The sequence below is a fragment of the Phyllobates terribilis genome, unplaced genomic scaffold, assembly GCF_046119375.1.
Source record: "Phyllobates terribilis strain yellow unplaced genomic scaffold, ASM4611937v1 Scaffold_69__1_contigs__length_7402412, whole genome shotgun sequence".
NCBI lineage: Eukaryota > Metazoa > Chordata > Amphibia > Anura > Dendrobatidae > Phyllobates > Phyllobates terribilis.
Window position 1 is genome coordinate 6915 of NW_027362829.1, and position 21697 is coordinate 28611.

At 46.1% G+C, this 21697-nt stretch overlaps 1 protein-coding gene across 1 annotated transcript; it reads right to left on the bottom strand.

Annotated features, from left to right (window-relative positions):
* Positions 1–5742: 5742 nt before the first annotated feature.
* LOC141194315 (oocyte zinc finger protein XlCOF29-like) lies at positions 5743–21697 on the bottom strand (the record flags this gene model as incomplete). Its single annotated transcript, XM_073662217.1, has 3 exons — positions 21631–21697; positions 6052–6202; positions 5743–5922 (listed from the first exon to the last, which is right to left on the bottom strand). Coding segments are annotated over exons 1-3 (357 nt in total), but the record flags the coding sequence as incomplete, so codon positions are not given.

The following is a 21697-nucleotide window of genomic DNA, read 5'->3' on the forward strand; positions in this document are numbered from 1 at the left end:
TTCCTTAGTAGTCGGTAATGAATCAGAAGACAGGATGTGTTTCATAGAATTAGATGATTGATGTTTGCTGTGAAGGGATGATGGTATATCTGGAGTAATGGCATTCACTTCAATTGTATCTTGTGGGATCTCAAGATCGTCAGATTTAAAAATCTCCTGTCCCTCTGATCTTCTGGTACAGTCATCTGCCAAGAAAAAAAACAATTATTAATTTTGAATAAAATATCCTTGAAATTTATATTTTTGAACATTTCTACTTAAAATGTCTAAACAAACACATCCCTGGGCTACATGCTAATCCAGGGAAATGAAGAGATATATGCTCAAGTTTAAATATTCCTCTATTTTTTAGATTTGTGTCTAATTAAATACATTTTTAAACTTGAGCATATATCTCTTCATTTTCCTGGACTAGCATGTAGCCCAGGGATGTGTTTGTTTAGATTGATTTAGAAGTGGTATGAAATCTTTATTTATTTTTCTATGGGATTCTTGTGTTAATTGTACTTAAAATGTCTGTAGAAATGGGAAGTTATTGACCGAATGACATTTCACAGTCTAATAGAAAACCTCATAGGATGAACCAGTAGAGCGTGGTGTCCAACTGTTTGCTCATTCTGCCTCCAAAATCTGGAATAAAAAGCCAAACAATGTTATGTAGTGTAGGGTTCGGTACTCACTTAGCCACGTTAGAGGTAGGCACGGGACACTGTCTCTTTAAAAATGTCCAAGGCAGGTTTATTATGCTGCATAAACCGCACTTCCAGAAGTAAACAAAAGAAAACTTTGTTCAGCACAGTGTAACAAAACAGAAAGGAAACAGTCCATCCAATATGGCGGATTCACCCGCTCACAATCAGTGTCTTTTTACCCTCAAACACTCTGGAGGTCTCCACACCTCCAGCCACAGACACTGAATGAGACACTTGGTCTCCATTTTATACACACGCCCTGGGGCGGGGATATGTGAGCAGCCAATCCCCCCATCTCTTATGACTGCTCGAAAAAAAAGGCCCTGATACGCCCTATTAAAACTATCAGCACTATGTGTGCTGGAGCATGCTTTCCCGGTTTCACATCACTGAAGCTGCCAACTTCAGCGACACATATCTTCCCTCAAGGACATGTCCGGCGGCCCTCTTACAGTAGGCAAAAATGATACCAATAAAAATTCCACATTATTAGATTCTCAAAGGGTCTTGAGAATCAACATGGCTTCTGTGGCGCCCCTGCGGGTTCAGTTGCCACAGAGGTACTGAATCTCACCCAGAGGTGTGGTACTCCACTCTCAGGTAAGGTGGGAGTACTACCCGGGACCCACACACACGCATCCAATACACTCCACTTCAGTAGGGAAGGGCGAGATTGCTCCTAAGGGAGAGCACAGTCCCTGGTCCCTAGCTGGAGGGTGGAACCATATAGTGGGTATGGGAAGAGGAAGTAGATCAAGGGAGCACCGACAGAAGGAGTATAAGAAGTAGGGGAACCATCTAGGAGTTCAGTCAGTCCAGTTCAGAGGAGAGAGAGTTGGGAGCAGGAGCTCAGGTCAGAGGAGTGGAGAAAGGAGCAGGGCCCAGTCTGAGAGGCCCAGGAGGAGAGACTGAAGAGAAGAGAGGAGCGGTGAGGAGGGCTCCAAGAGGAAGTGAGGGGATCCCAGGGGCACGGAGAGTGCGGATGCCACCTGTGCACCCGAATCTACACGGACGTGGAGGGATCAGGCCGCAGAGAGGGGACTGGCCCCTAAACTAGTAGAGAACAACCAGGCTCAGCTAGATAACCGGAGGCTGCTGCATTTTCAAGGTGCTGCAGCCAACAACCACAATTACATCGCCGAAAAGGTGGCCACATAGGGTCCAGGGGATTGCACGTCGCCCGACAAGACCCGAGGCTACTGGCTTGGGACACTGATTGTGAGGCGCAGGGCAGGAGGGTGAGAGCCAGAGCAGTGAGACAACCGGGAAAGGTACATAGAACGGGGTCCCGTGCAAGTTATCCTGAAATACCTGAGAGTTTGCTGGATCACTACCCCGGAGGACACAGGACGGTATGGGCGGTTATAATCCGGAAAGTGCAACCTGAGGAACTTAACAACTGTGAGTAAAATCTGAAGACTGCACCCCACTGTGTCCTTGAATAATTGCTGCGCCATCACCAGCCCTGCACTACACTGCACCAACAAACATCTACCTCATAAAATCCCCATCTACTGCCCTGGAGCTAAGCTCTGCCTGTGGAGAGCTGAACCAACTCTGCTGCGTCACCATCAGCTCCAGAGGATCTGCACCGCAGCGGCGGCTCCATATAGCCGCATACCACAGGTGGCGTCACGAACATTATCTCTAAAAACTTTATTCCCCTTTTACTTTTCCCCTTTAATTGACCACCCTGGGTCACGGACCGGGTCACCACCACCGTGACCTCTCCCAGCATCGACCAGGACGGCTACCTAGTAGCCTACGGCCCAGGGGGCGCGTCACTTCCATAAACCAATCCAGCAATATCCGCTCTCCCAAAGTCAGATCTCCCCCTCACTTCTGAGCCTTGCAGTGTGCCCAAAACACATTTAGCATCCATGTATTTGGCATTACTATAGTGAGAAGAACCCACTTAATTTACGGTGTGTGTCTCCTGGAGCACAATCTGGGCACTATGTGTAGGGTAATGAAATGGCAAATGTGCAATTTTCACTCTCTAACATCCACTGGGTGCTAATTTCTGGAAAGTGCCTGTGGAATCAAAATAATCGCTACGTCTATAGATTAATTCACTGAGGGTTATAATTTCCAAAATGGAGTCACTTTATGAGGATTTCTACTGCTCTGGTTTTCTACCATTTTGTTATATTAGGGCTTCCGCAAATGGTGGGTCCCATCTCCTGTGGGATCTGCTCCTGAGACATCTGCTTCTGTCACCAGGAAGCGTCTTATTCATTCTGCAGGCGGCGCTGGTGATGGAGGAGACGTCAGAATCAGAAGCTCTGGGCAGCGCAGGTTCTGTCCAGCCACTAAGATTAGGGTTCCTGGGACCAGTAGTACCCTCCAGTCTGGCAGTATGGGTGTGTGTGCTGTCCAGCTGGAGTAATCTGCTCCCTGCTTCAGCCATTTGGAGAGCACCGCACCCTACTAAAGCTGGAAGCATATTGCCGGGGGCTGCCAGATACAGCCTTGTTCTCCTCTGGTTCAGTCCTCTGTGCTCAGCTCCCGGCTTGTGCATTTGTTTCCAGTTGTGACATCGGCCCGTTTACTGACTACTGGTGTCTTCTGATTTTGTATTTTCTCTGCCCTCCTGGTTCTGACCCGGCTATCTGACTATTCTTCTTGACGTTAAAGGGTGATGAGCAAGGCAATCCCTGGGATCTGGAGTAGATAGAGCCAAGCCTGTTCGTGGTGGCCATCTTTTGCGTTGCCAGGTGACCATGAACAGTGCCCCCAATACATTGTGTCCGCAAACTATTCCAGCAAGATCTGCATTCAAATAGCTAAATGTCGCTCCTTCCCTTCTTAACCTGCCTTGTGCCCAGACAGTAGTGTACAACCGTATATAGGGGATTGTCGGATTCAAGAGAAGTTGGAAAATAATCTGTAAGGTCCATTTGTTTCCTATTATCCTTTGTGAAGATTTCCAAAGTTATCACCATATAAAGTGACACACGTCAGATTTAAAAAATGGGGCCTGATTAGGAACACAAAACTGCAGGAAGGGGTTAAATCAGAGTATTTTGGGCACTAACTACTGTAGTCAAAAACTATGAGTATAGACAATAACACATCTACTGAAATGATCAAACTCAACAGTCTCCATCAGTAAAAAATGAGTAACTAGTGGTGAAACCTCTCTGGGGTAATTAGAGTATGGGGCTTGGTGGCTCTTGGCAATCTAAACTATGATAATGGCCAACGAGTTTCAAGAAGAAATATTAGACATTGAAGGAGAACTTTTTATAATAGTGCAGAGCCGAGGTGTCTTAAATTTAGCCCTCGGGTATTGAGAAGACGTAATGGAGACCTTCTTTTAAAGACTACCAGGGAGTTACAGAGGCCAATCCCACCACATTAAAGCTATCATACAAAATGAACCTGGAAAAAAATACAGAATAAAAGATATGTTACATCCCTAACAACAACGTATTTATCAGGGGAGAGAACTTCAGATCTAAACCGGAATTGCACTCATTTATGGTGGACCATTGGAGCTACTATGAGTCCTGAGCAGAGGAGTAGAGAAAGTATTAGCGCCCCCATTTCAGGAGAGATTGTGCAGTAATCTGAATTCTTTAGGACTGAAAACATAATGGAATTTATGGCGTGAAGTGAATCCATGAAACCAGGGCTGGAGCCATGCCAACACATCTCCTGCAGGCGTGAATAAATGTATATTACAGCCGTCAGCCACGCACAGCTTAGATATGTATCATGGCACAGGTGTAATGTTTTTTATGTAGTTTATCGCAATACTATTTGAAGTTAGTTGGTTTGATAAGAAACTGAAAAGTCAGAATAAAGGGAAGGTCTGTTGTTATTGTACAGAAATTCACACTTGGCCCTCACTGCACATTTAATGTTGTCGATAATAAAAGTGAAGTTTGGCCAGAAAGACTGGACCTGGTCTTGTAGGGACCATATGAGGACATTCAGCAGCACAGAAGGGAGAGAAGGTAGATTCATCCAATAAGATATCAGGGATCTAGGAAGCCAACACCATCATTACCCTCCGCTTTCTCTAAGAGGTCCATTATAATTTTTCTTCAAGTGATTTTTGTCAGCACATTCTACGTACGCTGCCATTTGGCTTTGTAGTTTACAGATCTGGGCAGGTAACGGTCAGCGTCTCCTAATCCCAGGGGGTAGGTGGATCCTCCAGGTTGTAAGTTCTACAGAAAAGGTCTTTTACAATTACACAAAGTAATGTGAACATTTTTGGATGGACTAAAATGTTGTGATCTAGAAGTAAAATGGTGGTCACACGATTGTGAAACGGCCGGACTACACCACCGATAAAACAGCCACAGACGGGGACTGAGAAGAATCTGTGACTTCTCTGCATTTAGTGGTCACTACTCACCTGGGTAGTCATATGTAGGAATCTCCTCTTTACACCGCTCATCACCCCTCACATATGTCTCTGTAGTATTAATATGGGTCAGATCTTCACCCTGAAACAAATATTGTAAAACTCACAGACAGATGGAGAAGTCCCATCTATGATCAGCTCTAATCCTGCCATCTCCACCATTCTCATTACACAAATATAAAACATATAATACTGGTGGATAAAACAAGACTGAGCACAAGACCTTTACAGCCGTCTACACATCATAGGGGAGATCTCATGACACCTCTCCATCTACCTGATGATCCTGAGGAACATTGGGATCTTCTTGTTTACAGTCCTGTGGAAGAAGAGGACGGGGACATCTCTCTGGTGTTGTCCTCTTACTGGATATATCTGGAGGAAACATACAGGGACTGAATTAATTTTTTACACATAATTAGATAAGATAATTATTGGCTGTGTGTATTTAGTCCTGTCTATTACCTGGAGATGTGAGGGGCTGGGGAACCTCCATCATGACGTCCTTGTACAGATCTTTGTGTCCTTCTAAATACTCCCACTCCTCCATGGAGAAATAGACAGCGACATCCTGACACCTTATAGGAACCTGACACATACAATGATATCGTCACCCCCCCGATCCCTTCATAGTGTTATTGTATAATGTCCCAGCATTCCCAGCAGTGTCACCTCTCCAGTCAGCAGCTCAATCATCTTGTAGGCGAGTTCTAGGATCTTCTGGTCATTGATGTCCTCATGTATCAGGGGGTGACGTGGGGGCCCTGTGATTGAGCTCAGGGGTCTTCCCCATCCCTCAGACACAGGGTCCTGATAGCGATCACTAGAGGTCTTCTTCACTACTGTGTAATCCTGGTTATGGAGAGACACATTAATAAATCTCACTCCAGACATTTCCAGAGTCCTCACCTCTCCAGTTCTGTCCATCTGTTATTCCCATAGATAAGAATGATGTAATGTGACGTCATCAGAATCTCTCACCTCTCCAGTAAGCCGGAAGAGGATCTCTAGGGTGAGGTGTAATATCCGCTCCGCCATCTTGTCTCTGTCCATATCCATCCTTGATAGGTGATTCAGAAAAATTCTCTTAATATAGAATATCTTCACTGAGAGGATCCGATATTGTAGAGACCTGAATGAGGAGAAGATGAGCCGATGGAACATCGTAAAGAATTCTGTGTATTAATACAATTACTGGAGACAATAAGGGAAATATATCAGAAGATAGAATGTGTAGGTGTTGTATTCTCTAATCTTTTATGGAGTGGAATATAAGTTGATTGGCTGACTTAGACATCTCCTCCATACTTCCAATCACTGACTAAGTTGGCCACTGCTTCAGTAAGAATCACCCAGAAACCCAATCAGCAATGGTATTTTTATTATTTTACAACATTCTGCTTTTGTCCCTGACATACTAATAAAACCTATATATTTTAGGCCACAGACAACAAGCAGTTTGTTCCTCGGAGTCTGCAGCTGAATACATTTCTTATAGACTCATCTTCCAGAAAGCTAATTCTCGTCATATACAGTGGTGGCCAAAAGTATTGGCACCCCTGCAATTCTGTCAGATAATACTCAGTTTCTTCCTGAAAATGATTGCAATCACAAATTCTTTGGTATTATTATCTTCATTTAATTTGCTTGCAAGGGAAAAACACAAAAGAGAATGAAGCAAAAATCAAATCATTGATCATTTCACACAAAACTCCAAAAATGGGCCAGACAAAAGTATTGGCACCCTCAGCCTAATACTTGGTTGCACAACCTTTAGCCAAAATAACTGCGAACAACCGCTTCTGGTAACCATCAATGAATTTCTTACAATGCTCTGCTGGAATTGTAGGCCATTCTTCTTTGGCAAACTGCTCCAGGTCCCTGATATTTGAAGGGTGCCTTCTCCAAACTGCCATTTTGAGATCTCTCCACAGGTGTTCTATGGGATTCAGGTCTGGACTCATTGCTGGCCACCTTAGAAGTCTCCAGTGCTTTCTCTCAAACCATTTTATAGTGCTTTTGGAAGTGTGTTTTGGGTCATTGTCCTGCTGGAAGACCCATGACCTCTGAGGGAGACCCAGCTTTCTCACACTGGGCCCTACATTATGCTGCAAAATTTGTTGGTAGTCTTCAGACTTCATTATGCCATGCACACTGTCAAGCAGTCCATTGCCAGAGGCAGCAAAGCAACCCCAAAACATCAGGGAACCTCCGCCATGTTTGACTGTAGGGACCGTGTTCTTTTCTTTGAATGCCTCTTTTTTTTTCCTGTACACTCTATGTTGATGCTTTTTGCCAAAAAGCTCTACTTTTGTCTCATCTGACCAGAGAACATTCTTCCAAAACGTTTTAGGCTTTCTCAGGTAAGTTTTGGCAAACTCCAGCCTGGCTTTTTTATGTCTCGGGGTAAGAAGTGGGGTCTTCCTGGGTATCCTACCATACAGTCCCTTTTCATTCAGACGCCGACGGATAGTACGGGTTGACACTGTTGTACCCTCGGACTGCAGGGCAGCTTGAACTTGTTTGGATGTTAGTCGAGGTTCTTTAGTCGGAAGACACAGGAACATTCAGGTCTTTGGAGATGGACTTGTAGCCTTGAGATTGCTCATGCTTCCTCACAATTTGGTTTCTCAAGTCCTCAGACAGTTCTTTGGTCTTCTTTCTTTTCTCCATGCTCAATGTGATACACACAAGGACACAGGACAGAGGTTGAGTCAACTTTAATCCATGTTAACTGGCTGCAAGTGTGATTTAGTTATTGCCAACACCTGTTAGGTGCCACAGGTAAGTTACAGGTGCTGTTAATTACACAAATTAGAGAAGCATCACATGATTTTTCAAACAGTGCCAATACTTTTGTCCACCCCCTTTTGTTAGGTTTGGTGTGGAATTGTATCCAATTTGGCTTTAGGACAATTCTTTTTGTGTTTTTTTCATTGAAGACAAATTAAATGAAGATAATAATGCCAAAGAATTTGTGATTGCAATCATTTTCAGGAAGAAACTGAGTATTATCTGACATAATTGCAGGGGTGCCAATACTTTTAGCCACCACTGTACATTACACATGGCATGAGAAATAACAACTTCATGATGAGGATGAGATCTTCATCTTCTAATACGGCTCTAGAAACAAATTTGACCAGAGTCCGTCACTAACTACATCATCACCGGCTGTCTGGATGAATGTTTCCCGTCTTTCCCAGGTTGTAATCTTTTATCACGTTACATCTCATTTATAAGAGCTTGTTTGTAAGAACACCAAGACAGGAGTTATTTGATGCTAATGTCTCCTTGTACAGTGTTTTTTTTCCTGGATATTATGTTTCTTTTAGCATTTTTATGTTGGCTTCCATATATTACATGAAAAACACTAAAAAAAGAAAACCAAGTGTAAAAACATAAAATAAAATTAAGGGATGGCGGCACTGTGGATCATTATATTGTATGTGGGGGGATGGTGGTACTGTGGGATCATTATATTGTATGTGGGGGGGATGGTGGTATTATGGGAATATTATTATTGTATATGGGGGGTTGGCGGGACTGTGACAACATTATACTGTATGTGGGAAGATTGCGGCACTGTGGGTACATTATACTGTATGTGGGAAGATGGCGGTACTGTGAGAACATTATACGGTGTGGGGAAATAGAGGTACTATGAGAGCAGGGGTGGATTAAGAGTAGCAAGGGCCCATGTGATAGTTCACGTGAAATTAATTTGGCACAATATTAATTACAATAATTTTTTTTAGGCTGTGTGCCCACTACGCGCTTTTCAAGCATTTCCGCAGCGGCAATTCCGCTGCAGAAATGCTTAAAAAACGCTTGGTAGAAGGTCTGCCATGTTCCCCAATGATAATCCACATGTGCTGTGCACATGCTGCGGAAATTTCCGCTGCGGATTATCACTGTGGAAAAATCCGCAGCACTACCAATTATTTTGCGGAAGCGCGGCGCTTTCACTGCCATTGACGTGCATTGGAACACATGGAATCCGCATCACTGCATCTGTACATGCAGAATCCATGCGTTTCAATGTGCGGATGGTACCCAGGTTTGGAGAAGAGGAGACTGTCCTCTGGACCCGGGTACCATGGAACCTGTAAAAAAAGAATAAAATAAAAAATAAATATCATACTTACCTTCTGATGGCCCCCGGTGTCTTTATCCGATGTGTCCTGGCTTGCCGGCAGCTCACGATGGTCTGAAAAGGACCCGCCGTGACGTCATTTAGTCATGTGATGGGTCACGCGACCGCTGACGTCGGCAGGCTATCAGAAGGTAATTGTATATTTATGTTTTACCATTCTTTTACGGTCACACTATATAAATCCATGCCGGTTGCATTGATTTATATAGTGTGACCAAGTTGTCAAGCACTTTCCAAGTGATGCTAAAATCGCTTGATAACCCGCATGCGGAAATGCATGTGAAGAACGCTTCACATCTGCATGTCCCTGGCAGGAAAAACGCATGTACAATCAGCATGTACAATCCGCATGCGTTTTTTCTGCCAGGGAGAAGAGAAATGCTCAAAAAAAATCCGGAGCATTTCTGCATCGTGGGCACATAGCCTTACATTAATTGTATGTCTCAATATTGAGCACACGTAGCCATCTATACACAGCAGGAGGCCGCACATAGCCATCTATACACGGCGGGAGGCCGCACGTACCCATCTATACACGGCGGGAGGCCACACGTAGCCATCTATACACGACGGGAGGCCGCACGTAGCCATCTATACACGGCGGGAGGCCGCACGTAGCCATCTATACACGGCGGGAGGCCGCACGTAGCCATCTATACACGGCGGGAGGCCGCACGTAGCCATCTATACACGGCGGGAGGCCGCACGTAGCCATCTATACACGGCGGGAAGCCGCACGTAGCCATCTATACACGGCGGGAGGCCGCATGTAGCCATCTATACACGGCGGGAGGCCGCACGTAGCCATCTATACACGGCGGGAGGCCGCACGTAGCCATCTATACACGGCGGGAGGCCGCAAGGGCGCCCCCCCAGAGACAGCAGGAGGCCGCACGGCGCCATCTATACTCAGCAGGAGGCCGCACGCAGTCACGCACACACACACACACAAACATATACATACACGCATAAACACATTTGAAACACAAAAATACATATAAACAGACATCACACAATGATATCTGCCTGCACACACACACACACACACACACACAGAGACAGACACACACACAGACAGACACACATACACACACACAGACACACACACTCACCATCCCCCGGCTCGGCTCCAGCCCTCCTGGCTCCTGCTCCTCTCCAGTGGTAAGTAGCAGTGCAGGCCGGGCGCGCACTGCGTGACGTCACAGCTAGGAGACACAGCCGCGCACAGGGCTGTGTCTCCTAGCTGTGACGCGGCCGGGCCAGCACAGGGAAGTTAACTGCTGCAGTGCTGGCCTGGCCGAAGAGCCTGGATTGCCCTCATTATAATCCGCCTATGTATGAGAGCATTATATTGAGAGGCTTAATGACCGCAGTCGCTCCTGCGACCGGGCCCAGCCAACACCAACCCCTGCTTCAGCTGGATGTGTGTTCTCGGACTGACATTCCGCTGAAGTGCCACAATACACGCTGCTGACCTATCAGAGGCCAGCAGCTGACATCGGCATGTACGTCATTAGGGGCTGAAGTCAGCTGGCAGCTCCAGCAAAAAGACACCGTGAGGCGAGGGAGTGGAGAGAAGCTGAGTATAATGTTTTTTTTGTTTTTTTTTAAATCAGCGAGTACACCTGCCCTTGGCCACACTACTACATGTAAGAGTATGGGCTGTGCATTATACTACATGGATGACTGTGGGCTGTGCATTATACGACATGTATGACTATGGGCTGTGCATTATACTACATGGATGACTGTGGGCTGTGCATTATACTAGATGTGTGGACTATGGGCTGTGCATTATACTACATGTATGGGCTGTGCATTATGCTACATGTATGGGTTGTGCATTATACTACATGTATGGACTATGGGCTGTGCATTACACTACATGTATGGACTATGGGCTGTGCATTACACTACATGTATGGACCATGGGCTGTGCATTATACTACATGGATGACTATGGGCTGTGCATTATACTACATGGATGACTATAGGCTGTGCATTATACTGTATGGAGGATTATGGGGAGTGCATTATACTTCTGTTATGGGGCCCCATCACTTCTATGTTCGCCCCTGGTGAGTGTAATAGTTTATTTTTTTCTGTACACTAAAGAACAGAGGCAGAACGGAGGACATATACCAGGTTGGGGTCAAGGATAAGGGACATACATATACAGTGGGTAGGGAAAGTATTCAGACCCCTTTAAATTTTTCACTCTTTGTTTCATTGCAGCCATTTGGTAAATTCAAAAAAGTTCTTTTTTTTTCTCATTAACCCCTTTACAACCCAAAGTGGTTTGCACGTTAATGACCAGGCCAATTTTTACAATTCTGACCACTGTCACTTTATGATGCAATAACTCTGGAATGCTTCAACGGATCCCCCTGATTCTTAGACTGTTTTTTTCATGACATATTGTAATTCATGATTGTGGTAAAATTTCTTCGATATCACTTGCGATTATTTGTGAAAAAAACAGAAATTTGGCAAAAATTTTGAAAATTTTTCAATTTTCAAAATTTTAATTTTTATGCCCTTAAATAAGAGAAAGAGAGATATGTCACACAAAATAGTTAATAAATAACATTTCCCACATGTCTACTTTACATCAGCACAATTTTGGAACCAAAATTTTTTTTTAATTAGGGAGTTATAAGGGTTAAAAGTTGACCAGCGATTTCTCATTTTTCCAACAAAATTTACAAAACCATTTTTTTAGGGACCACAACACATTTGAAGTCACTTTAAGGGGTCTTTATTAGAGTTGAGCCACCCCTGTAGTGTTCGGGTTCGGTTCGTCGAACACCGGTATGTTCGCCGAACTGTTCGTCGAACACCATTAAACCCAATGGCAGGCAAACAAAAAGACATAGAAACACATAGAAAACACCTCCAAAAGCTGACAAACTGCTCAGAAGACACAACTAACACATGAAAAAGTGACAAGTACATATAGTCATGCGAAAAGAAAAGAGGTGGAGGAGTAAAAGGAGGAGGTGACACAGATATAGGCATGTCATGCCCTTCTAAAATCAAGAAAGGCTGGATTAAAAATCTAAAATCAGCCTACCAACACCCAAACGTCGTGACAAGAAAATTAAAAAAATAAATATCTTTAGGTAGAATGGCGGCTCCATTCAGAACACTTTCCTTACAAGACGTAGTGGTATCCCCGTTGAGAGTTGTGCCAAAAACGGAACCCAATACATTCGGACTAATCCACCATTTGTCATATCCAAGGGGCAGGTCAGTAAACGACAACATCGACGCAGAACCAAGTACAGTAGTATATACTGTACATCCTTTCACAAGGCAATCAGGTGGGTCAAGAAGTTGGGAAGGGGCACCCTAATGGCCAAAACAGACATTGAGGGGGCGTTCTGGTTACTTACTACCTGTGCCTATGAATAGTGTCCGCCTATTGGGCTGCTTCTGGGAAGGAGCATACTATATAGATCGCTGTTTGCCCATGGGGTGCTCCAGAACCTGCTCAATATTTGAGGGGCTTAGTTGCTTCCTCGAATGGGTCGTCATGGACGTTTCTAAGGGGGCATATATTATCCATTAGCTCGATGACTTCTTGTGCCTGGGCCCAAAAGATTTGCCACAGTGTAAATACACGTGGTAGTCCACCTGTGAGAAGGAGAGAGCTGGAGGGAGAGCGGACACCACAGAGCCAAGGGGTTAGATGGAGAGCGGAAGAAGGAAAGAGGGCAAAGGAGGTAAGGGAGTACGGTGGAAGGCCGACCTGAGCTCCCCCACGTTCCTCCTACTGTGCGGGGAACAGCCCTGGGAAGAAAAGCCGCTTGCGCATCCCTTTGAGGTTACGGGCAAGAGGGGGCAGAGGGACTACGCTGGAGTGCGAAGCCGACACGCCTGCCCGTGCGACCTCCGTGTCGCTGGGTTTGTGCCAGAGCCGCGGTGGACCCTGACGGCCAGTCCCACTCTCCTAATACTGGTGCCTGTCCACTGGTGGGTCAAGACCCCCTGCGGTGGAGGCAGGTCTAAGCTCTGTAATATGAATGAGTACACTTTAAATCCTTTTACAAGGATCTATTGGCGGGCAAGTCTGGTGCCAGCAACCGCGGTAATTCCAGCTCCAGTAGCGTCCACTAAAGCTGCTGCAGTTAAAAAGCTTTTATAAGGATCGAGCTTGGCGGTCCGCCGCAAGGCATGCTACCGCCAGTCCCAGCCCCTTTTCCTTCGGGCACCTCCCCGATGCTCTTCACTGAGTGTCCCGGGGCCCGAAGCATTTCCTTTGAGAAAATTAAGTGTCCAAACCACAGGTGGTGTAGCTTGCTTAACAGCTGGGCTACTCCGCTGACTAGCAGACACTGCTACTAGGCCCAAAGTATTGCCTGGGCTAGATGCAGTTAAAAAATTTTAATTAGATCTACAGGCAGTGTAGCTTGCAAAACAGCTGGGCTATTCCGCTGACTAGCAGACACTGCTACTACGCCCAAAGTATTGCCTGGGCTAGATGCAGTTAAAAATTGTTATTAGATACAAAGGCGGTGTAGCTTGCTTCAGATGGGCTACTCCGCTGACTACGAGACACTGCTACTATCCCAAAATGATTGGCTGGGTTAGATGCAGTAAAAAATTGTTATTAGATACACAGACGGTGTAGCTTGCTTCACAGCTGGGCTACTACGCTGACTAGCAGACACTGAAGCTTTGGAGCAGACCTCTGATTCCCAGGCTATAGTATGAGTAAACAGCTCTTCAGACTCAACCATCTGTGTTACCACAAGCCATAGTGTATGTAGTTTCTTACGGTTAAAAGGGGGGGGGGGGGCGACCCGACCCACCTGGAATTGACGATGCCAACGTCATGTAAAACACAGCAAGGGGACTCCAAAAAGAGTCTCCATTTTTTCCAAAAATTGTGGCACAGACACCACTTAAGTGGCATCAATTGCCCCAGAGTTGCTTAAAATGGTTGGTGAGGTGATTTTCACAAATCCTCAAGCTTTTAGTCTCCACAGGATGACACAGGGGTAGAAAAGTCCTTGCGGATCCATGATTTGTTCATCTTTATGAACGTGAGTCTGTCTACATTGTCAGTGGACAGCCGCGTGCGCTTATCTGTCAGCACACCACCAGCAGCGCTGAACACACGTTCAGAGAGAACGCTGGCTGCGGGGCATGACAAGATCTCCAAGGCGTGAGTGGCGAGTTCAGGCCATTTTTCCAGATTGGAAGCCCAAAATGAGCAAGGGTCCAGTGACACAGTTATGGCTTCGATGTTCACTTGGAGATACTCCTATACCATCCTCTCTAGGCGTTGACTACGTGTCAGACTTCTTGTCTCCTGTGGCCTTGCAAAGGATGGTCTAAAAAAATTGGTGAAACGATTCCGCAAAATTGCTGTTACCAGCAGATACGGTGTTACTGTTACGGTTTGAGTGATGAAGACTCGACAGTCCCACGGTTGGCAAGTTAGAACTGTGAGATTCACTACGTGCACCACTGGTGTTTTGTGGAAAAGGGCATGTAAGATTTTGTAACAGCCTCTGCTGATACTCCTGCATGCGTGAATCCCTCTCTATGGCAGGAATTATTTCGGCAAATTTACTTTTGTACCGTGGATCTAAGAGTGTGGCAACCCAGTAGTCGGGATTACTTCGAATTCTGACAATCCGAGGGTCATATTGCAGGTACTGCAGCAAGAAAGCACTCATGTGTCTTGCGCATCCAGGAGGACCAAGTCCTTGTTGTGTTGGTGGCGAGGTAAGAATCATGCTTCCTTCCTCTACCCTCTCCCCCCAACCTCACACAACAGAAATGTGATCAAGGTCTCCTTCATCTGATGAGTCTTCCATGCCCATCGCCAGTTCGTCCTCTACTTCTTCCTCAGCTCCTGCACCTTTCTCAACAGTTTGGCTGCTACCATGCGCCCTCGTTAATCCCTCTCCCCCACCCTCCCATGCCTGTTGCCTTGGTGCTGCCGACCGTCTGGACCTTGGAGATGTTATCCCTTCCGCATACGACTCCTCCTCTACTTCCTCCCCCTCCTCTTATCCCACTACCTGACTCCGAATTCTGTTTAACGTGTTCTCCAGCATGTAAATGACCAGAATAGTCATGTTGATAATGGCATCCTCAGCACTAAACATCTTCATCGCTGGTGCTGCCACAATCGCTGCAACATGTGCAGAGTTGAATTCCACCGCGTCGGCACGTTGCATTTCAGCCAGTGAACTGGCAGGCCCAACAACTTCTGTAGAGCTGCGAGATGCGAACGGCGGAAGTGAGCACACAGCGACCGTGCCCTCTGCAGAAGGCCATCTAGTCCGGGATAGTGGGCTAAAAATTGCTGGACAACCAGGTTCAACACATGAGCCATACAAGGCACGTGTGTGACATTGCCCCGGCGAAGGGCCACACCCAGGTTTGCAGCATTGTCGCACATGGCCTTCCCTGGCTGCATGTCCAGTGGAGCTAACCATTCATAAAACTCGGTCTCCAGAGCTGACCACAACTCTCTCAGCTGTGTGACTCACACTTCCCAGACATTTCAAAGTAAACACCGCCTGATGCCGTTGAGCCCTGCTGCCAGCATAGTAAGGAGGTGTTCAGGATTCCTTCTGCGCAGTTAGAACACGGGCAGCATTACCAGATAGGCTTTGGGTGCAGGTGGAGGACCGAGAGGAGGTTGAGGAGGCAGAAGCAGTGGAGGAACTTCTAGAGAAAAAGGATTGACGCACAACTCGTGGGGATGGCAAGACTTGGACAGCAGCCCCTTGTCCTGCTGTCACCATAGTTACCCAGTGCCCAGTCAGCGACATGTAACGCCCCTGTCCATGCCTACTCGTCCAAGTGTGTGGTGAAATGCACCCTGTCACACACAGAGTTTCTCAAAGAAGCCGTGATGTTGTGTGCGACATGCTGGTGTAGCACAGGCACACCTTTCTTTGAGAAGTAGTGGCGACTGGGCATCTGGTACTGGGGCACTGCGACGGACATAAGGTCTCGAAAATCCTCTGTGTCCACCAGGCGGAAAGGCAGTATTTCTGTAGCCAACAGCTTGCAGATGGTGAAATTGAACCTCTTAGCTTTGTCATGGCTAGGAGGAAATGGTCTTTTACTTGTCCACAGATGAGGGACCGAGGGCTGGCTGTTGTGATTAGACGGGGTTGAGTAGGGTGTCCCCGGCAAACTGCCGGTCTGTGAGGAAGATGCAGGCGGACATGTTAGGTTGCCTTGATCCAAAGGTGGTGCTCTTGATGTCGGAGAGGGCTCAACACCAGCTGGTGTTTCCACTTCCAAATGAACTGATGACCTGCCAATCACACTGGATGTTGCGGGTAAAGAGGTGGCAGGTCTGCGTCCAAACACATGTGTGACTGCTGTCCCCCCAGTCACAGAGGATGAAGAGGCCGCAGATGCACAAGATGGGGCAGACGGTGGTTGGCCCGGCTCGCTAGGCCGCATTGTAGCACAGTGAGCTTCCCACTGCAACTTATGCTTCATATCCATGTGACGGTTCATGCATGAAGTACTCAAACTATGGATTTTTTGGCCTCTACTTAGCTTTTGGTGACAACTGTTACAGATAACATGAGTTGGGTCATCCTTATCGATCTGAAAAAATGCCCAGGCTATGCAAGGCTTAGAGCTCATGCGATCTGAAGAGCCACCACGACTTGAGGTCAGAGGCAGAGTTGTGGTTGAGGATGCAGTTGTTGACGTGCTTCCAGTACTCCGTCTCTGTCCAGGAAGGCGCAACCTAACCTCATCGTCAATAGCATACTCCTCCACCTCCTCTGCTGACCTCATCGACTGGCTGACTGTGGGTTGACAGTAAGTGGGATCTCCAACCTCGTCATCATCACCCTGCGTGTTCTCACACCCGTCGTCCTCAGAGCCAACCTCTTCCTGCCCTGACCGAAAAGTCAAGTTGTCACTCCAATCAGGTATCTGAGTCTCATCATCATTTCCCTCATTGTCTCCACCAACAGGAGTTACAGTTTGGGAACGAGGGTCTACATTATGCTCAGAACCTTCTTCATCTGGGCCTGGATCCGACTCAAACATTCTGGGCATCAGTGCAGATCATTTCCTCGTCTGGATTCACAGAAGCTCTGGAGCAGACCTCTGATTCCCAGGCTATAGTATGAGTAAACAGCTCTGCAGACTCAACCATCTGTGTTACCCCATACTCAGACGGGCAGCTGTAGATTTGGGAGCTGTGAGGAAGCAAGTTCGATTGGGGTGACACCTCTGAGGACTGGAGTATTTGTGATGTTGAAGTTGAGGTGGAGGAGAGCCCACTTGAAGGAGCACTTGATATCCGTTGAAGCACCAGCTGTTTTTGTGCCTCATCTGGAATTTGTAGCGATGGGCGTGTTCGTAAGAAAGGGATCGTATCACATTGTCCACGAAAAGAAGTAGACATCTTAGTTTGGCTGGAAGATGGTCTTTCTTCTGCAGATGTTACTGTTGCTTTAACACCTACCCCATGGACACAAGTTTTTTTTCACTTTCCAACACACCTATTCCCCTTTCCACCAGCAGCAGGCCTTTTGCCACTCATTTTGGTGGTTAACTAATTGGCAACTCTGTAGTTGTTTGCACAAAAAACGATGGATGGAAACCGAGCAGAGCTGAGTGGCCAAACTGTGGTACTAGCCCAAAAGGATTGGCTGGGTTAGATGCAGTAAAACAATTTCATTAGATACACAGGAGGTGTAGCTTGCTTCACAGGTGGGCTACTCCGCTGACTACGAGACACTGCTACTATGTCCAAAAGGATTTACTGGGCTAGATGCAGTAAAAAATTGTTATTAGATACACAGGTGGTGTAGCTTGGTTCAGATGGGCTACTCCAATGACTAACAGACACTGCTACAGGCCCCAAAGGATTTACTTGGCTAGATGCAGTAAATAATTGTTATTAGATACACAGGTGATGTAGCTTGGTTCAGATGGGCTACTCCAATGACTAACAGACACTGCTACAGGCCCAAAAGGATTTACTGGGCTAGATGCAGTAAAAAATTGTTATTTGATACACAGGTTTTGTAGCTTGGTTCAGATGGGCTACTCCAATGACTAACAGACACTGCTACAGGCCCAAAAGGATTTACTTGGCTAGATGCAGTAAAAAATTGTTATTAGATACACAGGTGGTGTAGCTTGGTTCAGATGGGCTACTCCAATGACTAACAGACACTGCTACAGGCCCAAAAAGATTTACTGGGCTAGATGCAGTAAAAAATTGTCATTAGATACATAGGTGGTGTAGCTTGGTTCAGATGGGCTACTCCAATGACTAACAGACACTTCTACAGGCCCAAAAGGATTGGCTTAGCTACATTTAGCCAAATGCTGTGAAAAACACTGGCACAGCACTGGCACAGACCTGCCTGGCAAAAAGTGCTAGGAACTGCTGTAACCTAGCCCTCAAAAGGGCTGCAATTACAACTAGTCCCTACTACCTAAACCTCTCTCTCTATTTAACAGCAAATTCGCTCCCAATTCACACAGTTATACTGTATAGCTCTCACAGCAGCAGTGGTGCCGTCTAACACTCAGCTGCAGCAGTGAGAAAATGGTGGCGACGGGGAAAATGGCTTGGTCTTACAGGGCAAGGACATGTGACATACACAGCCAATGACACATGCCCTTGCTTGTGTGAAAAAAAAGCACTTCGCTGCCTGTGTGCGCTGCTGATAGGCTGACAGACTGCACCGCGCCACTGTAAATGTGGGAAAGAAAAAAAAATGGAGATCGGCTTTATTTCTGCAGAGATCCATCCCCTGCCCCTCCCCCCGCCCACTCTACACTGAAACTGTCTATTAACATTGATTAACAGTATTACTATGAAAAAATCCAGTTACGCTTTTGGTGCACGAACAGTTATCAAACATAACCTTGAACAGCCGAATTTTTTGCAAATCGTTCGGGTTTGTCGAACGGCTCGAAGACTGCCCAAAACAGCTCGAATTTGAGATTGGCAAACAGTTCGAGTCGAACACCGCTCATCTCTAGTCTTTATGACAAAAAATACCCAAAAGTGACACCATTCTAAAAACTGCACCCCTCAAGGTGCTCAAAACCACATTCAAGAAGTTTATTAACCCTTCAGGTGCTTCACAGGAATTTTTGGAATGTGGAAAAAAAAAATTAACATTTAACTTTTTTCACAAAAATGTTACTTTCGACCCAATTTTTTTTTTATTTTTGCAGTGATAACAGGAAAAAATGGACCCCAAAATTTGTTGTGCAATTTCCCCTGAGCATCGGGTCGTCATAGCAACATCCTGGAAGCCGCGGCAGACAACGTTGGACGCCGGCAGGAGAGGTGAGTATCGGCGATCACCTCCACTTGCCCCCACAATGCTGCGATCGACTTTGATCGCCGCATTGCGGGGGTTAATGTACCGGGAGCACCCAGCACATAACATCGGGTGTCAGCTGTGACAATCAGCTGACACCTGGCGGCGATCGCGCCTGCACAGCCTGTGTGCGGGCGAAATCCACAGGACGTACTAATACATACCTGGCTCTTAAAGCCCAGGGTGCAGGTACGTATTAGTACGCCCTGGGCTTTTAAAGGGTTAAAGTACACTCTGCACCCCACTTGACTGAAAAAAAACAGAAATGTAGAAATTTTTGCAAATTTATTAAAAAAGAAAAACTGAAATATCACATGGTCATAAGTATTCAGACCTTTTGCTCAGTATTGAGTAGAAGCCCCTTTTTGAGCTAGTACAGCCATGGGTCTTCTTGGGAATGATGCAACAAGTTTTTCAAACCTGGACTTGGGGATCCTCTGCCATTCTTCCTTGCAGAACCTCTCCAGGTTGGCTGGTGAACGTTGGTGGACAGACATTTTCAGGTCTCTCCAGAGATGCTCAATTAGGTTTAGGTCAGGGCTGTGGCTGGGCCAGTCAAGAATGGTCACAGAGTTGTTCTAAAGCCACTCCTTTTTTATTTTAGCTGTGTTCTTAGGGTCATTGTCTTGTTGGAAGGTGAACCTTTTGCCAAGTCTGAGGTCCAGAGCACTCTGGAAGAGGTTTTTATCCAGGATATCTCTGTACTTGGCCGCATTCATGTTTCTTTCAATTGCAACCAGTCGTCCTGTCCCTGCAGTTGATAAACACCCCCATAGCATGATGCTGCCACCACCATGTTTCACTGTTGGGATTGTATTGGGCAGGTGATGAGCAGTGCCTGGTTTTCTGCACACATACCGCTTAGAATTATCACCAAAAAGTTCTATCTTCATCTCATCAGACCAGAGTATCTTATTTCTCATAGTCTGGGAGAACTTCATGTGTTTTGAGCAAACTCTATGCGGGCTTTCATATGTCTTGCACTGAGGAGAGGCTTCCGTTGGGCCACTCTGCCATAAAGGCCCGACTGGTGGAGGGCTGCAGTGATAGTTGACTTTGTGGAACTTTCTCCCATCTCCCTACTGCATCTCTGGAGTTCAGCCACAGTGATCTTGGGGTTCTTCTTTACCTCTCTCACCAAGGCTCTTCTCCCACGATTGCTCAGTTTGGCAGGACGGCCAGGTCTAGGAAGACTTCTGGTGGTCCCAAACTTCTTCCATTTAAGGATTATGGAGGCCACTGTGCTCTTAGGAACCTTGAGTAATGCAGAAATTCTTTTGTAACCTTGGCTAGATCTGTGCCTTGCCACAATTCTGTCTCTGGGCTCCTTGGGCAGTTCCTTTGAGCTCATGATTCTCATTTGGTCTGACATGCACTGTGAGCTGTGAGGTCTTATATAGACAGGTGTGTGCCTTTCCAAATCAAGTCCTATCAGTTTAATTAAACACATTTGGACTCCAATGAAGGAGTAGAACCATCTCAAGGAGGATCACAAGGAAATGGACAGCATGTGACTTAAATATGAGAGTCTGAGCAAAGGGTCTGAATACTTATGACCATGTGATATTTCAGTTTTTCTTTTTGAATAAATTTGCAAAAATTTCTACATTTTTTTCAGTCAAGATGGGGTGCAGAGTGTACATTAATGAGAAAAAAATTAACGTTATAGAATTTACCAAATGGCTGCAATGAGCAAAGAGTGAAAAATGTAAAGGGGTCTGAATACTTTCCGTACCCACTGTATATATCAGGATGGGGGGTGGTCAAAATCTCACAACGTGTCCCATCAGACCTTAGCTGTACCTCTGATTATACTGTGTGGGGGGGTGGCGGTACTATGGGAACATTACACTACCTGGGGCAAGAAAGAGGCCCTGTACTATGAGAACAATACGTTTCCTCCCTTCCTGTCTCCATAGTTGGGTCGTATGTATTTATTACAGGAAACAGAACAAAAACCTTATGATTCTTATAAAGGGGCAACACAAGACCCGAAAAGAGGCTCTGTGCTGAAGGGGTTAATGCCCCCTGCGCCCAGTAATGGGGGTCTCCACATACCTCCACCTGCAGAGCCGCCACCACATATATGGCTGCTCTGTGCGCACAGGAGCTGTGATGAGGTCAC